General features: G+C 38.0%; 1 protein-coding gene across 1 annotated transcript in view; it reads left to right on the top strand.

Annotated features, from left to right (window-relative positions):
* Window positions 1-5,014: 5,014 nt before the first annotated feature.
* The window catches only part of LOC118570490 (vomeronasal type-2 receptor 116-like), a 54,939-nt gene continuing 35,954 nt past the window's right edge, over window positions 5,015-23,999 (top strand). The window contains exon 1 of the mRNA XM_036169019.1: window positions 5,015-5,226. Within this exon, the coding sequence (XP_036024912.1) occupies window positions 5,015-5,226 (212 nt within the window). The remainder of the gene's footprint in view (window positions 5,227-23,999) is intronic.

Here is a 23,999-nt window from a genome sequence, read left to right as displayed (position 1 = left end):
GAAAGGTGACCACTGAACTTTGCTTTCAAAATGGTCCTTCAGGTTCCTGCTTCACAGAGGAAACTGCCAGACATTCTACAGGACACTGAGAGAAGTGACCGAGAGACTCTAGCCCTGTGGGCTAAAGACAAATGCCCAACTTTACAAAGGAACATTAGGTGACTGTCCAGGCTGCCAGCTGTCTCTGTCTACCCTGCAAGACTCCCAAAAGTTGCTTGCATCCTTCTCCCGGTTCTTAGGTAATATTATATCCTTCTGAGGTCTTTGATGTGGTTGAAGACTAGATAGTTATAATTTCCTCAGTTATGATAAAAGATACGTTACATATAAAACCTTAGACTCATAAATATAAGATAGATAGGATATCTTCTTTAATATTGTAACTGTAATTCTTGCTTGATAATTGTTTTATGTAATTGTACTATATAAAAGTTAAAACCTTCCTTAAAAAAAAAAAAAGAAAGAAAAGGGGAAGTGCTGTGGATATCGCTCTGTGTAAATAAAGTTCTGATTGGCCAGTGGCCAGGCAGGAAGTATAGGCGGTACAAGAGAGAAGAGAATTCTGGGAAGTAGAAGGCTGGAGAGACACCGCCAGCCGCCGCCATGAGAAGCAACATGTAAAGACAATGGTAAGCCACACGCCATGTGGCAAAGTATAGATTAATAGAAATGGGTTAATTTAAGATAGAAAAGGTAGATAACAAGCAGCCTGCCACGGCCATACAGTTTATAAGCAATATAAATTTCTGTGTGCTTTCTTGGTTGGGTCTGAGCAACTGTGGGACTGGCGGGTAAGAGAGATTTGTCCTGACTGGGCCAGGCAGGAAAACTCTAACTACACTCGGGTTTGAGTTTCATTAATAAGACCTTTTAAGATTCCTACAATATAATCTCCTCATTTTTCCTGACCATTAACAATTAACAACTTGTAACCAACCATCGTAAACAATAACAATATCCATAACTCATTAAACAACCAAAAATCTCCTTTCCCACCTCTTGGGAATGTGGGCTTTGTTTTCTTAAAATTATTTCCTGATTTCTGGAGGGGGGGGTGAAGGCATCTTTAGGGAATCCTGAAAAGAAAAATTTTGGGTTAATTGTCAAGTCCTGAGAGAGTTAGCTTTATCATTTGTCCAGTCTCTGCATAATGGGAAAGTGCAGGGCTTGTCTCAAGTCCTTGTTTGAGTAGTCTATGAATCTAGATCATCTCAGTGAGCCATCTTCAAATTGTCCTGGACAGTTTGTGGTACAAAGTTGATCTTTCCATGGTGTTAATTGGCTTAATGGCTTTACCATAGTCTATGTGGAATCATCATTGTGGGTCCTGTCATCCTTTTGAAGATTTGAAAGTTAATATTAGTCGTGATCATGGTTCTCTGCAGATTCTTAGTGTGTGTGTGTGTGTGTGTGTGTGTGTGTGTGTGTGTGTGTGTGTGTGTGCCTCCTCTGTGGTTTGGAGCAATCATGTTCTGATAAATGTCTGTCTCTCAGAACCACGAACATTCTATCCTAGAAGAGAACATTTTCACAGTAATTTTTTCCCACCATTTGTCTTGCCAAACTTTTCCAAACTGATCTTTGCCAATGCTTTCTTATAACACAATGGTCCTGGCAATTCTCCTCTGAATGTGCAATAGTAAACTCTTCATCCCAGGTAGCAGCATCACCACAGTCACCAACACAATGAGAAACAGCCAGCAACTCAGAGCAGCTTGAGTCTGAGCTGGGGCCTGAAAAGCCTCAGGCAAGTAGCTTTTTCATGAATTTGTACCATGAACATTGGCATATGCAAGACTGTTAAGTAGTTTGATCTGCTTAAGGAGGCTCCTGACAGTGGAATCAGGATGCATCCCTGGTGGATGAGCAGGCTTTTTGGAGCCCACTGCCTATGGTGAGACACCTTATACAGCCTTGTTGCAGGGCAAGCGGCTTGGTCCTTACTCAACTGAGTGTATCGGATGCTACTGACTCCCTATTGGAGGCTTTGCCCTGGAGGAGGTGTGAATGGGGTATGGTGTAGGGGGAGATGACCTAAGGATGGGAGTAGGGAGGTGAGGTGGATTTGTGGATAGTGTGTAAAATGAATAGAAAATTCATTAATAATTAAAAAATGGAGTTGCTGCCTACAGGAACTTGCTGTCTTGAGGATTTCATAGAGGTAAGAACTTGTGCCTTGCTTGCTCGGCTTCTCTGAGCTTTCAAATTTCACCCCAATGTCTGGCTCTAGGTTTTTTATTTATAAGAACTTTTAAGATTCAAGTTACATGGAGACTTCCTTGTAAGCCTTGAAAGGAACTTGAGAGAACATTCAGTGTTAAAAACACCTTTCAAAGAGTCAGAATTCAGTACCAGCACTCACAAGAGTGTTCACAACCATATGTAATTTCAGTTGCATTAGATCCAACATCTCTTGGGAATCTTCTTTAGCTCCTGCTTACATTTGGTGGTTGTAGTGGATAGCCATCCCAGCATTGGCCTGGAAGTTCCAACCCCCATTGAGGCCACGCCCACAAGGCAGGGCGGAGGAGGAAGTGGAAGACCAAGGATCGGGAAGAGGGCTCTCTCTGTTGGTTCTGGGACCCTGGACACTGGAGGTAGACCTAGCAGAGTTCTCCAGAGAACACCGCTGGACTGCGCTATACCTTTGCCAGACCCTGCAACCTACCCCTTCATTTGTAAGTTAGCCCACAAAATAAACCTCCCTTTTAACTACATGGAGTGGCCTTAATAATTTCACCAATAGGTGGTGTACACATGCAGGCAAAAAAACTCATACAAATGAAATAAATAAATTGAAAAATATATTAAAATTGAGTTGAGCAATGTTATTAAGTAAGAGGTTAAAGTGAAAATAAGAAGAAATTACCATATTGGACAGGATTGCAAAAGTGGAATATATGTAGAAGAAACCTGGTATTTCACAGTTTTTTTCTTGTAAAAGTTATATCTTATTCTTATTAACCTGTTGTGGCTTTCATGATGAACTACTTATTATATATGTGTGTGTCTCTGTATGTGTGTCTATGTGATTATATTTTTTAATTAAAATATAATTTTGTTAGTGTCCTCCTTTAGTGAAACCTGGGAAAATTACAAGGAGGAAATTTTCATATTCTTTTGAGGGGTAATGCACACAATTCTACATCACGATCTTATCTATAGATTTTTGCCCATGGACTGTGGAGCAACTGGGTATGGTCATGAAATTTGAGTTGCAAATCCACTGGTAGATTCTCTGCCACATAGAACTGCAGAGGAGCACCGTCTGATGTAATATGTATTGAAACTCTAAGAGTGACAAATGTACTCGTCAAGCAGACCTATGATCCAGTATTTCTGATAATGTGAGGAAAGGTTAATTTTGAAATATTTGTTAAACAATTTTGAGAATCCTTTGGTAGGAAATTCTTTATAAGTTACATATTCTTGTTAGGTCTGAATCACAATATAGTATGACTGTTAGTCCTAAAAGTTAGACGTTTCTGAGACAGAGTTTCTCTTGGAGCCTGTCTTGAAACTCATTCTGCAAATTGGGCTAACCTTGAGCTCCATCAGCCTCTGTCTCAAGAGTGCTGGGATTAAAGGCATGTGCCACCAATGCTTGTCCCTAAATGTAAAACTTTTAAGTGTACCTTTTTTAACTCAAGAACTTAAAGACATGAAGGAAAGCACAGAGTAGAACTGGTCTGTCCCTTGCTGAAGAGATGAGGAGATCAGTGCTGTATGGTTGCACATTAACAGTCAGTACTAGAACCTGTCTGACAAGTTAATCTTGTTTATCTAAACACTTTTTCTCCAATTTATCCAAAAATATTTGTGAGCAACAGTTTGCCAAGTTCTATTTTCCTCTTGTACAGTTTTTGCTACGTCCACATATATTATGTTTTCATGACCACTCATTTCACGCACTGAAAAAGAGGTGTGTCAGAAAAACACTAAGAGAAAATTATTTAATAATGTGTCCTGCCATGTTCCTAGGCCATTTCCCCAATACACACATGGTTAAGTCTAATGGGAATCCTGCATTAAAAAGTCTTATTTGATTAGTTTATAAAAGTAAAGCCCTGCTCAATATCGTTTCATTCAATATATTTGGTGGTAGAAGGCATTTAGATGCTTTTCTGCTCTTATCTTTGATGGAGGAAAGACAAGAATTTCTCACATATCCTCATGTTATAAGGAAATGGTAAAAGATAAATGAACCGACACCTCTAGATGCATGGATGGATTATGAGACCATGGCCCTCACTGGACATTTACCAAGAATGAAAGAAGACAGTTTTAGTACACAAGCTCAGAGCTCAGACTGTAAACAGGAAACTTGATTTCTGCTCAGAGAGTAAGGGGCTCATTTGAAATTAAAGAATACAAAAAATAAGACAGAGTTGTTCATTCTACCAAAGGGAGAAAGAAATTGAGTTGTAGGCATCATGTTGATCTGCAGATGAACCTGTATCATAGAAGGCAATTCTGAGACTCACACAGACAATAGTCAGAGAACAGTTGCATAGGTTATCATTGGTTCTGGAGAGCCTGAATATCCGCTTATTTTTTACTATATAGGCCCAGCATGGACCTTTTCTTGTCCTTTCCCCTAGAAGGCATTCTCCAATATAACCTGTTAGCATTAGCTGTGTGGTTTGACATGAAAAGTTTCTTTCTTCACACTTGGGGTCAAATCAGCCCAAGAGGATGTCATCCCTGAGCTCTTCGTGTCTGTTGTCTTGGCTGAAATCATGGTGCCTGTGGCTACAGACTAAGATCCACAAACATATCTCACAGCTTGTTTTTCAGATAAATACAGAGCCCCAGATGCAGAGCCTAAGGGAAGAGAGAGTTTCAGAATTCTCAATGGAAGTGAAAAGATCTAGGGTTAATAATTGTGACAGCCTCACTCATCAGCAAAGTTCGAAGTACACATGCCCGCAGTCATATTAGCTGAGTACAAATCTGCTGGACAGAGGTCTGCATCCAGCAGATGTATGGGTGTGGAGACACATGTATTAGTAGAATGTTCTCCTGGATTTTTATTCCCTGGCTTCTGCAGATTCCTACTCTTTTGTGGGCCTATAGCAGCTCTGAGTGCTATTTCAGAATCACAGAAGAATTTCACCATGAAGGAGATGTGGTGATAGGTGCATTTTTCCCTCTTCATACATTTTACACAGGCAAAACTCTCCCTGATGACACTAAGCCAAATTTTTACGTGGACTTTTACCTACAGTAAGTGCTTTTGTTCTTTATTAATTCTTAGAGTTCAAAATTCCTATTTTATATGGTATGTACAAATTCAAACTCCCATACTCATGATATTTTTTAGCATAATAATCCCATTTTAATTCTGATATGCTTGTTTAATTATGTATTCTTGTTTATTTTCTCTCTCGGATGGGAAGTAAGAATTTTTTTAATGAATCTTTGCTTCCACATGTGGCAATTATAATCTCATAGTCTTAATTTGTCGTGTGTATTGTGCCACATGCTTTATGTTTTAGATGCTTAGAAGAAGGGTGACTTCAACAAAGGTTGACCAGTACTTCAGGGCATTCAAATTGGAATTTGCTTAAGTAAGACAAGGTAATGCCACTAAAAGCAATGGATTCAAAATGCCTGATGTGATGCTTGAAAGACAAATCTTGTATTTTCTATGCAGCTAATACCAAGTTCCAAATGTCAAAATTAGAATTCGGGAGTACTTCTGCAAAAACAGTTCACCTGCATCAGAGTTTGTGTCTGATATTCTTTGGTTCTCAGGCAGGTTTTCATTTTACAGGCTTGCATTTTTATAAATTTAGTCATCAGACATACCATATTGATGGTCACCGCTCTGAGCTATTTGATAGCCTGTCCTATATATGCAAAATTAAGTCATAGAGTCATCCAAGTCTGGCTGTATTCCTTGGTCTGGTTAACAAGAAATAATCATAGGTGTTTTTTTTAAAGAAATAAGTCATTCTCTATTCCATTATGATTCCACAGAGGTAGGGTTCCATACAATTGGAGGTGAAATAGTGATACTCACAATTAATTGTGTATACAACATGGGAACAAAGAAACACATGATCAAAATCATGCTGAGAATCAGTGGATGAAAAATTACAATAACAAACAAGTAGTAGAATGGATTGTGGTCATTGTGACCCTACTGTGTGTTTCCTAAAACCTTGGTAGGATGTTAAGTCATCAGATCATGGAAAGTTTAGGAGAGAAAATGTTCAGATGTAAACAGTCACGGGATATTATAAGTGACATAGCAAAAATCCAGAATTGATGTCTTCAGCTTCGTAGTTTGCTAAATAGAAGTATAGCTCCTCTTTTTCTCTACTCTCTAATGTCACCAGCTCACTCACCAATCTGCATCAGTGTGCATTGCTTTCTTGATTGTGCAGCATGGAATATATGACTGCAAAGTAATCATTCCTATTATGTGAGTTTGAGTGCTTTTCTTGTTCTTCATTATAAGAATACAGTGGTGTGTCAAATGACTTGACTTCTTATGACATCAGAGATAAAATAAAATTATATATATGGAAGGAAAATTTTTCTACAAAAGATTAATGTATGCTTTCAGTAACAAATTTACTAAATGTATAATGTTATACAGGATGAGACTCACAAAGGCATATATACTGCAAAGGTAAAATACTTCTTTCATGCTTCTAATTAAATGTATTATTTAGGTGTATGAAAAATTTATATATACTTTTTAAAAAGCATTGTTCTCCTCCACACACACTTCCTGGATACTCTCTCCTTTAGTTTTTTGTCAAATTTTTCCATACACATAAGTATGTTCTTTCATCAGTGGTTTTTGTCATATTTTCCTACATGCATAAGTATGTTTATCATGATTATCATAACTTCAAAAATATATAAGCTCTGGTTTAGCATTATGCTTCACAGCACTAGTTTTCATATGGTCCAATTTATGTATAGTGGCTCATATCCTTATAAAACAAAACTGAATAGCATCTTTTTTATGTATCCATGGGAGTATTTTTCTTTCAAATTTACAGAAATAAATATGATTAACTTGATATTTCAAAGAAAATCTAATGACCTGTATATACAGTTCTTGAGTTAATCGATTGATTAAAAATCTTTGTGTGATAAGATTATCTTTGACAATTAGATTTTAATAGTTTATATATTTTTCTTTAGATACAACCCCTTTGTAGACATTTTATACATTAAATGGCATATATATGTGCTTTCATGTCGATCAAAAATATTTTATAATGGTAATGCATATATATATATATAGAGAGAGAGAGAGAGAGAGAGAGAGATTGTAATACAATTACAATTATTTGCTTCTCATTTCTTCCTCTAAGCCCTCCCATATACCTTCCTTGCTTTGTCTGAAAGTTATAGCCTCCTTTTTTTTTAACGAATTGTTGACAGTTTATGTTTAAGCTGGAAAAGCAGCACCTTGTATATACATCAAAATTCATAATATTTTGTTCTGATAGAGATGCAAACTTTGTTATTTGAGATGTGCAAATGGTTAAGCTGTAGCAGGATCTTTTTTTTATATCATCAAAATTTTTTTAAGTGAATTCAAGTTTATCTGAGACAATAATCACATTGATTAACAAAGGATAGAGAATTTTCTAAGTGGGTTCTGTTCTTCAAGTTAATAAGTGCCATGTTTTATAACCACTCAGATAATGAATTTTCTGTAGAGAATTTTCAAATTTTCTTTGTTTAGTAGAATATTGAATAACATAAATTTTTATTTTAAAAAGGATAAATGTTCTCTAAACATGTCATTAGAAGGATTCCATTATTTCTACTGTTTCCTATGTTAAGTTCTGTGACTTATTTTACTATTTAAAGTCTCAGTTTCATTGTTCAGTAAAGTGGAATCAACAAGACTCCACAGTGACATTATAGATATTTAATGAGAAGTGGTACACTGCTCTGTTTACTACAGAAATCTATTCCGATAACAAACAGTATGTCCCTTCTGCCCATACTTCTGGAGTATGCTGTGGATGAATGTATGAATGGTTGTTTTATTTGAAAGTGCTTTGGGATGGTCTTCTAAATTGTAATCCTGTAAGCTGTAATCAATACATGATGGAGGGACAATTCTTCAGTTACAAAACATTATGCCAAAAAAAGCATTCACTGTACAGGATTTTGGAACCATACAAAATGCTAACTAAATGACCAGTTCAGAGTATCTACTTTTGGTTGAAATAAAATAAAAACATTATCACAGTGATAAATCTTTGTTCAGATATGGAAGTGGCATCTAAATATGCATCTATAACATCCTCAGTTGATTCTGGATAAAATACAGAGTTCACACAGGCAGTTCCAGTTGGAAGGTGCATTTACTATTTTCAGCTAAAGCATACTGAGTCAGGTGTTGGGGAGCATACCTGTAACCCCAGGTCAGGATTGCTGAGGCAAAAAGGCATCTTACACAACACAGCAAAATCTGACATAAAACTAAAACCACATAGTTAAAATGAATTGACATATCTGAGTCATGTTATTATCTATACAAACAAAATAGTAAAAGCCAAGGGGAGCATAGTTGGTAAAACACAAAAATAAATTTCAGGTAGTCAATTAATATCAAGAAAAATATAAGGTGAAATATTTTAAATGATAAAAGGTACACTTAGGCAGTTTTGATATCTCAAGATATTACAAGATTTTTTAAGCACAATGTAAAGGGCAGAAAACAGAAGAAGAAAGAGTGCGTGCAAGTACTACTGCACTTGTGTCTCCACTCACAGAGAACTCCCTGGGAGAGTAAGTTCTCTTCTCGCACCAAGTGGATTTGAGGGATCAAAGGATCAAACTCAGGTTTTAGGGCTTGGCAGCAATCATCTGAACTCACTTAGCGACATGAAAGTCCATCATTATTTCAAATATAGGCTGTTATTTTAAATTATGGGAAATTAAAATAATAATGATATGCAATCCAATTCTGTCAAATGAAAGTCATAAGTTAAAGAATAAAATTAAAAGTTTATGTTTTCAAGGAACATTATCTTTTATACTGCTGAAAAATATATCAATTTTTGCATACTCCTGGAGTGCAGGTGCATATGCAGTCTTCCCATGGTGCTCTGAGAGCAGGTTCTGAAGCTTTCTACAGATATCAAACTGCATACGCTCATGTTCTTGACATGAAACAAAACAGAGCCATCATATAATTGAATATAATCATCATATAATTCTCCCATACCCTTTTAATGACCTCCAGATTATTCATAATGCTAATATAAATGCAGTGTAACTAGGGTTGTACTTCAGGGAAGAATCACAAAAGGACTGTACATGTTCAGCATGGAGGATCTTTTTCCAATAATCTTTACTTTATGGTTTATTGAAGCTTCAAGTGTCAGATCCTACAGATCCTACAGCCTAAAGTCAGTACACAAACATTCATATATTCTTCCTAGAAAATATTCTTCTGAAATAATCAAGGATACTATAAAAATTATACAAATTTCTTGATTATAAAGTATAAAATTGGAAATATTTTTAATTTTCAATTGTAAGTGTCTTAGTCAATGTTCTATTGCTGTGAAGACATACCATGACCACGAAAACTCTTACAAATGAAAGCATTTAATGGGGCTTGCCCACAGAGGTTTTGTCCATTATCAGCATGGCAGGAAGCATGGTGGCACACAGGCAGACACGGTGCTGGAGGAGGAGCCAAGAGTTCTACCTCTGGATCAACAAGCAGCAGTAAGAAAAGGAGACTGGGCTTGAGCATTTCAGACCTCATAGCCCACTCACAGTGGTACATTTCTTCCAACAAGGCCATACCTCCTAATCCTTCAAGTAGTGACACTCTGACGACTAAGCATTCAAACATGACCCTATGGGCCATTCTTTTTCAAACCACCACAGTAAGGGACTTATTGAATAAATTATCATGTATGTATGTTAAATAAATTATTGTTTTGTTAACCTATAAAACCCATTGTTGTCATGGCATTAAAACGCCAAGCTAGAAGAGGTTGGAAAAATATAGGTATAAAAAATGTAGCTAGATTTCATCAGTCCATACTATATGCAAGAGCTGAAAAATCATGCTTAACTCCATTCATAAGTATGGTTGGCGTATGTGAGAAAATATATTTTAGTTAAACTCCTTAGGTTATATAGAACATTTTCTTTTTTTTAGTTCTAATATTTTTTAATTATATTTGTATTTTAAATTTACATATCAGCCATGGGTTTCCCTGTCCTCCCCCCTCACACACCTGCCTGCGCCTTCTTCCCAGCACTTCCCCTCAATTGCCATCTCCTCCAGGGTCAAGACTCCCTTGGGAATTCTGCTCAACCTGGAAGATTCAGTACAGGCAGGTGCTGTCCCCTGCTTCCAGGCTGAGCAAAGTGTCCCCACATATGCTCCAGGCTCCAAACAGCCAGCTCATGCACTAAGGACAGGTCCTGGTCCCACTCTCTGGGTGCCTCCCAAACAGTTCACGCTATTAATTTGGCTCACTTATCCAGAGGGCCTGATCCAGTTAGGGGCTCCAGAGCTTTTGATTCGTAATTCATGTGTTTCCATTAGTTTGGTTATTTGTCCCGGTGCTTTTTCCAGTCTTGGTCTCAACAATTCACACTCTTACAGTCCCTCCTCTTTCTCAACAATTGGAGTCCTGGAGCTCCACCTGGGGGCTCGCCGAGGACCTCTAGATCCACTTCCATCAGTTATTGGATGAGAGTTCACAACATGACAGTTAGGGTGTGTGGCCATCTGATCACCAGACTAGGTCAGATCAGGCTTTCTCTCAACCATTGCCAGTAGTCTGCAGTGGATGTATCATCATGGATTTCTGAGGACCTCTCTAGCACTTTGCTTCTTACTGTTCTCATGGGGTCTTCATTTATCATGGTCTGTTATTCCTTGTTCTCCCTTTCTGTTCTTGATCCAGCTCAGAGCTCCTGCTCCCCTAAGCTCTCTATCCCTCAAACCTTGCCCTTCATTACTCCCACTGTCATCCAGGTTGTTCATGTAGATCTCATCCATTTCTTTGTCATTGGGTGATCTGTTTTCTAGGGTCCTGTTTTCTAAGTAGTCTCCCTGGAGTTGTGAGTAGCAGTCTAGTCATCTTTGTTTTACATCTAGTATCCTCCTATGAGTGAGTATATACCATGTTTGTCTTTCTGTTTCTGGATTACATTACTCAAGATGATTTTTTCTACATCCATCCATTTGCCTGCAAACCTCATGATGTCATCATTTTCTCTGCTGAGTAATACTCCATTGTGTATATGTACCATAGTTTCTTTATCCATTCTTCAGTTGAAGGGCATCTAGGTTGTTTCCAGGTTCTGGCTATTACAAACAATGCTGATATGAACATAGCTAAGCAAATGCCGTTATGGTATGATTGAGCATTCCTTGGGTATATGCCCAAGAGTGCAATAGCTGGGTCTTGGGTGAGATGGATTCCCAATTATCTAAGGAAGCACCATATTAATTTCCAAAGTGGCTGTACAAGCTTGCATTCCCACCAGCAGTGGAGGAGAGTTCCCCTTGATCCACATCCTCTCCAGCATAAGCTGTCTTCTGTGCTTATGATTTTAGCCATTCTGACAGGTGTAAGGTGGTATCTCAGAGTCATTTTGATTTACATTTCCCAGATAATTAGGGATGTTGAGCAATTCCTTAATTGTCTTTCAGCCATTTGAACTTACTCTGTGGAGAATTCTCTGTTTAGTTCTGTAGCCCATTTCTTAATTGGACTGTTGGGCATTTTGATGTCAAATTTCTTGAGTTCTTTATATATTCCTGGATATCAGCCCTCTGTCAGATTTGGAGTTGGTGAAGACCTTTTCCCATTCTGTAGGCTGTCCCTTTGTCTTGTTGACTATGTCCTTTGCTCTACAAAAGCTTCTCAGTTTCAGCAGGTCCCATTGATTGATTGTTTCTCTCAGTGTCTGTGCTACTGGTGTTATATTTAGGAAGTGATTTCCTGTGCCAATGCATTCAAGACTACTTCCTAATTTCCCTTCTATCAGGTTCAGAGTAACTGGACTTATGTTGAGGTCTTTGATCCACTTGGACTTTAGTTTTGTGCACGGTGACAGATATGGATCTATTTGCAGCCTTCTACACATTGACATCCAATTATGCCAGCACCATTTGTTGAAGATGCTTTCTTTTTTCCATTTTTCATTGCTTTTTCATGATTTTCTTTCAGGTACTTATTGTTGTCTTCTGCTTTATTTGTCCTTTCCTCTAGTTTTTATAGCATTCTTCCCATTTTTGTTTGTCTGTTCCTCCACTTTATTTTTTATTTCTTCTATACAAGGCTCTAGCCTCTTCATAATGTTATTTATAAGGTTGTTTTCTTCTGCTTCTTCCATTCTGTGATGTTCAGGTCTAGCTGTTGGAGAAGGGCTAGGTCCTGGTGATGCTGTATTGCTCTTTATTTTGTTGTATGTACTTCTGCCTTGATGTCTGTCCATCTCCTTGTGGATTGGTTCTTGGTCTTATCAGTGCACTTGGTCCAGACAGAGATGACAGATTTAGGGAGCCTCTCTCTGGTCCAGTTGGAAGCTCTGGTCCAGATGGGAGCTCTGGTCCAGATGTGAGTGCTGGCCAGATGGGAGCTTGGGGCTTGTCCTGAGTCTCAGGAAGTTGATTGGATCTCTGTATCTTTTCCAGATTGGAGCTTCAGGGCAGGATGGGAACTGGGGGCTCCAGTCTCATGGGGGTTCTGGGGCAGGATGGAAGCTGTAGGCTGGTTTCTAAGTCTCAGGAAGTGGCTGGGGTCTCCAGCAGAAGGATGTGAGTGCAGGGTGTGGAGGTTGCAGGGTCTGCCAGCAGTCTTTGAAAAGGGGAACATTCCCATAGGGCCTGCCAAATGGCAGAAACTGGGGCCAAGTTGGGCAGGACTTCCCAGGATGGCTGGTACCAAGGGGTGGGGCCTAGAAGCAGGGTCCTCTCTGACTATAACCACAGGCACTCACATCTGGTCCAGATGGGAGTTCTGGGACAGGATGGAAGCTGGGGGCTGGTTTCTAAGTCTCTGGAAGTGGCTGGGGTCTCCAGCAGAAGGGTGTGAGGGCAGGGCATGGAGGTTGTTGGGTCCACTGGAGAGTCTTGGAGAGCGGAACCTTCCCGGTGGGGTTGGGGGGTCTGGCCCTGCCAAGTTGGGTAGGTCTTCCCTGGAATGGCTGGTGCCCAGGGCTGGGACCTAGGTGAGGGCCTCTTTGGGTGTGAGTCCAGGCACTCACCTCTGGTCCACATGAGTGTCTGGGTGGATGGGAGCTGGGGGCTGGTCTTTGAGTGTCAGGAAGTTTGTAGCAGGAACTTAAAGAGTCTTATTAATGAAATCAAAACTGAGGCCAGTTATTGGGGTGAATGCTAGAAGATCAGAGAACAAGCCACAGTTTCCTCACCTCACCAGTTCCTCAGCTGGTCTTGTTTCCTCAGACTGAAAGCTTCTGAGTCATCATCCAGAATGAATCTCAGCAGAACTGTGTTGCTCCAAAGCCTAAAAGCTTTACCAGCCAAATGCTGAACCAGCCAAATGCTTCTAGTTTCTGGTCTTCATGCCTTATATATCTTTCTACTTTCTGCTGTCACTCCCTGGGATTAAAGGCCTGTGCTACCATTGCCTATCCTCATGTTTAATATTGTGGCCATCCTGTTCTCTGACCCCAGATAAGTTTATTTCAGGGAACACACAATATTTTGAGAACACAATACCCACCACATTAAGTACTAAATAATATTCACTTAAATATATGCTATAATATTTTCAGGATTAAAAAAAAAAAAAACAGAATGAAACAACTGCCGATTTGCTAGAACATTGCTCATATAAATAAAGCCATCCTGGATTCCTTTCTCCATGTCTCCCTTTCTGTATGTTAACAATGAAAATGTCTCCACCCCTAAATTATATTGACTAGCCCTATGCTTCAGTATCAGTCATGACATCATAATTGTTCTCCCTCTTTTCATGAATTGCAGACCTGTAGTCTTTTCTCTGAATATAGACAGTATGGTCCGCGAATGTGCTGTCAATCTTTTTGGAGGGTTTTCTGCCCCTTTTTTCTTTTTTATTTCCTTGAAATTTTTCCTTTCATGTTTTCCCTTAGCCATCAAACTTTATTCATGTCGGTTTGTCTTTTTATTTTCTCTCTTTTTTCTCTGATAAAAGTTTTCCTGTATATGGCTCAGAAATGTGTATCTTGTGATATACATAAAGTTCTTGAAATGTATTTGTAGATGCCAAGATAAAAATATTTTCTGCTCAGGCAGTCATATGTGATCACACACTAAAGTTCATTCCCATTGTTGCAGCAAAAACCAACTGCTATAGACAGTGTATAATGATTGGATATGGAAAATCCCAATAAAGCATTAGAATGAGCAGCAGCATAGGATTTAAATCACAAATATTGGAAAAATAGTGTTTATCTCAAACTGGATCTTGTAAAGTTCTACACATCACCTTGATGGCATGATTTCATGACCATTTTTTTTCCTTTTATTGAAAATATTTTTTTCCTCACATAGTATATCCTGATTACAGTTTCTCTTCCTGTACTCCTTGCAGGACCTCCCTACTTCTTCTCCCATTTGGACTCACTGCCTTTCTGTATGTCCTTAGAAAAGAACAAACTTCTAAGAGATAATATTGAATTATGACAAAATAAAGTATCATAAGATAAAACAAAACTAAAACATAAAAGTTTATCAGGACAATCCACCAGAACACAAAGACCCCCACAGGAAGGCAGAAGAATTAGAGATCTACACATTTGGACCTCAGGAATCCCATAAAAACAGTTAGCTGGAAGCCATAATATGTTTGCTGAGGACCTTTGGTCATGTTGATTTAGAAAGCCTGTTTACTTAGTGTCCTCCACCAGCTCTGTATCTTAGAGTCTTTCTGATTCCTCCTCCACTGGATTCGCAGACCTTTGAGGGGACAAATTTGATGGTGACATTCCATTTAAGGGCTTAGTATTCAAGGTCTCTGTGTAATGTCTGTCTGTGGATCTCAGTACTTATTTTGATTTGCTGAAGAGGGAAGCTTCTCTAATAATGGCTGAACATATCACTGATCCATGAGCATAGCAGAATACGTTTAGGAGTCATTTTATCATTTTTTTTCTTTTTTAAGATAAGCATCTCTTGGTTAGACCCAAGATCCAAGAACTATATTTTTTTCTGTTATGGTGATATAAACAGTGGAAAGTTTGTGTTCTTTCACATGGAGTAGACCTAAAGTCAAATCAGTTAATGTTCAGTTATGTCCACAGGCTTTGTGGCATTATTGTCCTTGGCATATCTTGCAGGAAATATACTATTTTAAATAAAGTATTGGTGTCTGGCTTGGTTGCCCACATTTTTTTTGGTAGCATGCAGAGTAACTTCCTGTACCAAAGATGCTAGAACAGATGAATGAAGGCTCTATGTGGGCATGATGTCAACTTCTGTGTGGTGTGTTCAATAAGTATAGGTGTTGCCTTTGCAATGGGGCCTTGACGTCAGTTTACGGAAAATAGTCCACTGTCTTGGAAATAGCCCAGGTGGCTTTTCAGTTCCCATAGGACTCCTTTGGGCCAACAATTCAGTTAGTTGTAACCCAACCCCAATACTGGAGTTTCACTTGGTGACATGCAATGACCAGTTGGGACACTGTCTCCCCTGTTATTTGGAGAATTCATGTAGACCACATTTTCATAGAGCCAGAGAGGATGGAAGACATCAAAAGAAAAAGGCCCTCTGAATCAACTGAGCCAGGCTCAAATCAAATCACAAATACTGCAGCAGCATAAACTAAGGCTACATGGGTCTGAACCAGGTCTTCTGTATAATTAGTATAACTTTCAGATTACTCGTTCTTATACTCCTGATTGTGGTAATAAATGGGTATCTGATTCTTGTGACTTTTTCTGAGTCTCTTTTCCTTCTGTTTGGTCACTTTGTCCAGTCTCAATGTGATGGTTTTTATTTCATCTTACCATATTTCAATTTCTCAATTTTGTTGTTAACTCCTAGAAGTCTGTGTTTGTTTTCTGATAAGAGACAGAATAAGAGTGAATCCTGAGGGGAAGGGAGTGGATAAAGGACTAGGAGGAGTAGAGAGAGAGTAGCCAATAATCAAGATATGTTGTATGAGAAAATTACCTATTTTCATTAAACTAAAACAAAAAACTCAAAATGAGAGAGTATTCTCTGTTAAGATTCTGACAACAATTTTTAATTGGATTATCTCCTTGATATCCAGTTATTTTGAGTTTCTACCTCATGTGTAGTTGATAGAAAAAATTTCACATTGTATTTGCTGCTTCTTTGTCCAAATGATGGTTTCCTTTGCCTTGTAGAGGTTTTTCGGTTTCATTTTATTGATTGCTCATCTGAGTGCCCATGCTAATGGTGTTCTCAGAAGGTCTACTCCTGTACCAAAGAGTTAAAGACTGTACCGTACTTTCTCTTCTATATGGATCAGATCAGTTTATCTAATTTTAGATTGAGGTCCTTGATCTATGTGGAGTTGAGTTTTGTAAATAGTGGTAAATATGGATCTATTTGGATTCTTCAACATGCAGCCACCCAGTATTACCCACATCATTGCAGTACTTTGTCTGGTGTGTGTGTCTGTCCATTTTATCCAAAGCAGTTGTCTGTACATGTGTAGATTAATGACTAACTGCTCAATTTTATTCCGTTTATCAAAGTGTCATTTTCATTCCAATGTCACGTTGTTTTTACTACTACAGCTTTTAAGGCACTTTGAAATCTGGACGGTGACTATTCTTTTATTACTCAGGATTGTTTTAGCTATCCTGCTTTCATTTGTTTTGTTTTCTCACATAAATCTTAAAATCTTCCTTCCAAGTTCTCTGAAGACTTGTGTTGGAATTCATTCAATGTGTAGATTTCTTTTGATAGGGTATGCATTTTTAGTATGTTAGTCCTACTGGTTAACAATCAGAGATGGAATATCTCTCCATTTATTGATATCTTCTTCATTTTCTTTCTTCAGATGTCTTTAAGTTTCTATTATATGTGTCTTTCCCTTCCTTGGTTGTTACCCCAAGATGTTTGTATGATTTGAGACTATTGTGAAAGATGGTGGTTCTCTTAATTCCTTCTTATATCATCTGTCATTTGTATACAGGATGGCTACTGAATTTTCTGTTAATTTTGTATGCATTTACTTTGATGAAAGAGTTTGTCAGCTGTAGGAAAAATTTCCATTGGAATTTTTAGGGTCCATTTAATATACTAGCATATTGTCTGCAGGTAAGATAATTTACCTTCTTCCCTTCCCATTTATTTCCTCTCAATGTACTTCTGATACCTTATTGGTCTAGCTAAGACTTCAAGTACTATATTGAGTATGTTTGGAGAAAGTGAACAGCCATGTGTTTTTCATTTTAGCAGAGTTCCTTTGAGTTTCACTCCATTTAGGTTGATGTTGGCTGGGTATTTGCTGTAAACTGCCTTTATTGTGTTTATTGTTGTTCCTTTTATCACTAATCTCTCTGGGACTTTTGTCATGAAAGGATGTTGCATTATTGTAATAGGAGTGTTCTGCATCTAATGAATGATCTGCTGAAGATTTGCTTAGGGAGTCTATGGGTCACAAAGTCAATGTGTGGAGTTGGGTAGGAGAAGAGATGACACAATATGAGGGTGAATCAGGATGGCTTCCATCAGCATTTAACTGAAAAAAAGAGTACACCATTTATGGTCTACATTTGCACATATAATTGAATAGGAGAAAAGGGGCATGTGAGCTGGGATGTGGCTTGAGATCAGGGGTTGAGGAATCTAGCATTAATCGTGACAATAAGCACCAATCATAACTTAATAAAAAAGCTACAGTTTCCCCTTACCTGAGGTAGGAGAATGACTGTTTTAGCAAGCAGAGATTTTCCTCAGGTGCCTAGAGAAATGTAGACCCTTATCTAAACTCCTGACCTTGGAAAAAGGTCTTCTGGGTATCAGATACTATACTAAAATTTCTTAGTCTTACCCAATGGTCCTGTTATCCTCATAATACTCCCATTGGGGAAGGTCCTGATGTCTTACTGTTTTTTTTCCAATCTATGGTGCCATTCTGATTTTCCTATATTTATTAACTGAACTCTTGCCCTTAATAGTACCAGGGTCTAGACCTGAATTGTAGACATTTCAACCTTTGGAACAGGTGTGTCTAGTAAATCTCTAACTTTCCTGTTCTTGGTGTAATTAGGAGGGATTTCTGGTCCTGAAATGGGGGGGAATTTTTCCAACAAATTATTTTGTTTAGAGAGCTACCATTGTACACATTTCCATCCTTTACCACAGCTTGCAAAGTATTTCCCAAATGGAAAGGCATTAATAATGAGGATCATTAAATAGCCAAATGAATGGAAGCACATGAATTATGATCCAATGGCTGTGGAGCCCCCAGCTGGATCAGACCCTCTGGATAAGTGAGACAATTGAATAGCTTGAACTGCTTGGGAGGCATCCAGGCTGTGGGACATGGACCTGTCCTTAGTGCATGAGCTGGCTGTTTGGAACCTTGGGCTTACACAGGGACACTTTGCTCAGCCTGGAAGGAGGGGACTGGACCTGCCTGTACTGAATCCACCAGGTTTAAATGAATCCCCATGGGAGTCTTGGCCCTGGAGGAGATAGGAATGGAGGGGAGGGCATGGGGTGAGGGAGGGTGGAGGACAGGGGAACCCATGGCTGATGTGTAAAATTAAAACACAAATATAATAAATAACAAAAAAAGGTGAAAGTAAAAAGGGGTTGGAGAAGTGTGGTCTACAATGTTGAAATGCTGGAACATGGTCAAGCAACAACACCATCTCATGGGTTCCAGACAATGATCATGTGCTATGTTTCTGTTAATATAGTTCATTATATTTATTAGCTAATGTTTTTTGAACCATTTCTGAATCTCTGGGATAAAGTTAACTTGATCATGGTGAATGATATTTTTGATGTATACCTGAATTCTTTTTGCAAATATTTTATTGAAACTATGTGCCTCAATTTTTTAAGTGAAATGGTCTGTAAATCTTCTTCCTGTTGGGTTCTTATATTGTTAATCACAGCAATAACATATAAAACTACTATCACACTTTAAAGCCAAATTTGAAGCAAGATTAAATACTGGCCAGGTGGAAGGCTCTGGCCAGGTCCATACACAGGTTCCTGGAAAATAGACCAGAATAAAGTATGACAAGGACTTCAGAATGAAAACCCATAATACATTTCATTTCCCATCAGGTCCAACTATAGGTAACCATATACCCTGACTATTTCTTGCCTATGTACCTCACACCAACATGCAACCAAGCACATCCAGAGGTTATGGGTCAAAAAACATATTTAGGGGAGTGAAAACATGTGGCTTGTTATATTCCATAAAAAATAGCCACCAGCATTTCAGGAATTACCTGTACTTGGGCAAGGGTCTTGTAGATCAGAGGCATTTTTTTTTGTTTAGTGTATTTCTAAGGCATAGAAATGAAAACTTAAAATGTAACTTTGGCTCTCACATTTCCACTTGAGTTGTTTCTTGAGTCAAATCCTTGACTTTGTCATAGGTACCTGTCTATATTGTGATCTAATAACCATCAGATTAATGATACCAAAACAGGAATTATCATTTAGTTAAAAATATCAATGATGTAAGAGCAAATGGCAATCAGCAGAAGTAGAATGGCCAAAGGGCCTTGTGATGGCTGACAGAGAATGGGGAATTTTTTTATTTACTTCATCTCAGGTCCCCTTTTTTATAATGACTTTATTTAAGTATATCTGGATTATTTCTATTGATTTCTGAGTAGTTTGTATAGAGACAATGATTTTCTCTTAAAGCTATATAATAACCTCTCTGTTTTAAATAGAGGAGATTGAGGGCCCAATCATAACCCTATACAAGTAATGAAACTAATGAATCCACTTATTGACAGATCTGAGTCTACTTGGTTTTAATATATACCCTTTCTGGTATGACAATGGGCACTATAGGTAGATATTTTGGCCTTTTATGCCAGGGAGTTTCCTTTTGATCTAACATTCCAGCCTTTTGGGGCACAAGGGTTGGAGTATTCTATTCTGTAACTACTTCCTGCTGAAACTAGGACATTGTCTTCAAGGCCTAAGAAGGCTGAAATGCTACTCAAAGCAAAGTGAGAATTCAGGCAATGGAGAATTCATCAGAAACCTCAGCTTTTCTAACCCATCTGGAGAGAAGCATTCATATCATCTGGATTGGACCACATCAGATTTCAGCAAGTCCAGGGCTTACAGTCATTTGGAATAGGTTGCAGTCAGCAGCTGATGCTTGGATGTATCTGTCACCCAATTGAAAATCTGTTGGAACAGATATAGACTAGAGACAGAAGTTAAAACTTAGGAAATTAAAGGAAAAATCTTACATTTGGAATTTTCTGGACAATTAATCCTAGTAGTTGGAGAATGGGAGGCACCCTCAGGACTGTCAGAGAGAGGGAGAAAGAGAGATTCCATCTTTGGGAATAGACAGGTAGGGAAAGTTAGACTGTGTTTATCTGGAGTTCCTTTGAAGTGTGAAAGGTGTATCTAAGTTTTATCACTCCCCACATTCTCTGAAGCTTACATGATGCTTTTCTTAGTTTACAAAAAAGCCATACCAATTTTAGATATATTAGCATTACCAATCAGTACTGAAATGCATATTGTTAGAAAAAGCATGTATACCAATCTGTACTGAAATCCAGTGTAGGCATATGGTTCTTTCTCACCTGACAATTCACCAATAACTACTCAGAGGCTTAATATTACTTATAAATGTACAACCCATAATTCAGTCTTATTGACAACTAGTTCTTTCACTTAATTTAACCCAGAATTCTTCGCTCTGTTTAGCCATGTGGCTTGATTTTCTTGGTATAACATTCTCATCTTGCCTCCTTTATTTGGCTGGTGACTCCTGACTCTACCCATCTCCTTCCCAGATTATCAGTTTAGCCACCTCACTTATACTTCCTGCCTGGCTACTGGCCAATCAATATTTTATTAAACCAATTCAAATTAAAAATCTTCACAGTGTACTAGAGGATTAATCCACAGCAATCCACATTGTAGAAAAAGCAGCTGGAGTAGACTCACACATTTGATTTCTAGCAAAAGCTCTAAATTTGGGATAAAAAGCATGAACACTTTTGCTCTGTCCAGAGAGCCAGATACAGATTGGAAAAAATGTCTTTAGCCCAATAAAAAGCAAGTTTAAGTTTATACTTACAAGACATCAAAAAGAAATCTAAAATCTTTTTTTTGTTGTTGCATATGTGTCTGCATGAGTGACTTTATTATCAATTGCTGATGAATTACAGCTTTCATGGGATCTTCCAGACTGTTTTACTCTATGTCTGTTCTTTCTCTCCATTAAAGCCACCTTTAGAGTCTTTTGCTACCCTCATTGTACCCCTCATCTTGACTACAAACTCGATACTTTTCTTTTGGTCCAGACCTTCAGAATTTAAAAGCAGCTTCAAGATGAGGAAAAGGTCATTGTCCCACAGTTCAGTTCTCTGAAAAACTTCCATCTCCCATTGAAAATCACATTCTAGGAGTGAAGCAACCACATGCTGGGACTTCAGGTCTAATTGAAAGGTCAAGGAAAGCTCTTGTCTATTGATCTTATCATAAAACTGAAAATGCACAGTCCTGAAAAGGACGGTCTCTCTGTGAACACATAATGTTTTTTGAAGAAGAAGAGCAATATTATATAAGGGAGCTGATGTCTGATCATTGAAAATCATAACAATCATGCCAGCACCATTTGTTGAAGATGATTTCTTTTTTCCATTTTACAGTTTTGGCTTTTTTATCAAATATTATATGTTCATAGGTGTGTGGATTAATCTCAGGGTCTTCAATTTGATTCCATTGGTCCATAGGCTGGTTTTTATGCCAGTAACAAGCTATTTTTATTACAGTAGCTCTATAGTACAGCTTGAAGTCAGGGATGTGATGCCTCCAGAGGTTGTTTTATTGTACAGGATTCTTTTGACTATCCTGGATATTTTGTTTTTCCATATGAAGTTGAGTATTGTTCTTTCTAGGTCTGTGAAAAATTGTGTTGGTATTTTGATGGGGATTGCATTGAATCTGTAGATTGCTTTTGATAAGATTGCCATTTTTACTATGTCAATCCTGCCTATCCATGAGCATGAGAGATCTTTCCATTTTCTGACATCTTCAATTTCTTTTTTCAGAGACGTAAAGTTCTTGTCATGCAGGTCCTTCACTTGCTTAGGTAGAGTTACCCCAAGGTATTTCAAATCATTGGTGGCTATTGTAAAGAGTGATGTATCTCTGATTTCCTTCTCTGCCTGTTTGTCAATTGTATATAGTAGGGTTACTGCTTTTTTTAGTTAATCTTGTATTCTGCTACATTACTGAAGGTGTTTATAAGCTGTATGAGTTCCTTACTTGAATTTTTGCGGTCACTCATGTATACTATCATGTCATCTGCAAACAGGGAAAGCTTGACTTCTTCCTTTCCAGTTTGTACCCCCTTGATCTCCTTGTATTGTCTTATTGCTCTGGCTAGAACTTCAAGTACTATATTGAATAAGTATGGGGAGAGCAGACAGCCTTGATTGTTTCTGATTTTAGTGGCATTGCTTTGAGTTTCTCTCCATTTAATTTGATGTTGGCTGTTGGCTTGCTGTAAATTGCCTTTATTAGATTTATGTATGTTCCCTATATTCCTGATCTCTCCAAGACCTTTATCACGAAGGGGTGTTGGATTTTGTCAAATGCCTTTTCTGCATCTAGTGAGATGATCATGTGTTGCTTTCTTTCAGTTTGTTTATGTGGTGTATTACATTGACAGACTTTCATATGTTGAACCACCCTTACATCCCTGGGATGAAGCCTACTTGATCATGGTGGATAATTGTTTGGATGTGTTCTTGGAATCTGTTTGACAGTATTTTATTGAGTATTTTTGCATCAATGTTCATGAGAGAGATTGGTGTGTATATCTTGTTTTTTGTTGCATCTTTGTTTGGTTTAGGAATCAGGGTAATTGGTTTCAAATGGGGGCATAACTGGATATCAACATGTAGAAGGCTGCAAATAGATCCATATCTGTCATCATGAACAAAACTTAAGTCCAAGTGGATCAAAGACCTCCACATAAATCCAGTTACTCTGAACCTGCCAGTTCCACAGACACTCAGACCCAAGTAAACACACACACAGGCTAAACGCCATTTGTAGCTGAAGTTTCCCTGTGTCCTGCTTGGTCTGTAGCTGCTCAGACCCAAGTAAACACAAACAGGTTTATATTAATTAAAGCTGCATGGCAATTAGGTCAGGCTTGCAATTGACTAGCTCTTATGTTTAAACTCAGCCCATTTCTGTTAATCTGTATGTTACCACATGTCCTGTGGCTTTACCTGTGTGCCATTACATGCTGTTCCCTAGACAGTGGGCTGGCATCTTCTCATCTCAAAATCTAAAATCTTTAGCTTTTGGCTGAACAATAAGTAGTGTCTATGCTCTGCCAGCTTATCAGAACTGCAATGACCAATATTCAAACTCTAAACTTTTGTAATCTTATGCTAACAAAAGCATAAATGGAGACAGAAATCTGAAACTTTTGTATTTTACCATACCTAAAATAATGTACTTATACCCTTACATCTTAAATTTATATCTTAAATCACTTTCTGTAACCCTCAGCACTTACTTAAACTTTCAGATTCTCAGACCTTCATATACCTTAGAACTTTTTCTTAGACTATCAAATCTTTCATAGACTTTAACACTTTTTCTTTCCATATAATCATTTATCAGATACACAATAGTTATTACTTAGAACAGTCATTGCAAATCCTGTTAGTTTAGTAGTAAGTTCCATCTGAAACCTTTTTGTCTCTTAATGTGAAGCCTGTTAGTAAGGCAAATATGTCTGTCTTTTCTCTACAAGATAACTAATAGCTTTAGAAAAAGCTTGATTTTTACATATGCAATGAACTAA

This window comes from Onychomys torridus, chromosome 19, assembly GCF_903995425.1.
Source record: "Onychomys torridus chromosome 19, mOncTor1.1, whole genome shotgun sequence".
Lineage (NCBI taxonomy): Eukaryota > Metazoa > Chordata > Mammalia > Rodentia > Cricetidae > Onychomys > Onychomys torridus.
The sequence above is the reverse complement of the archived record's forward strand: the minus strand, read 5'-3'. Positions and strand labels throughout refer to the sequence as shown.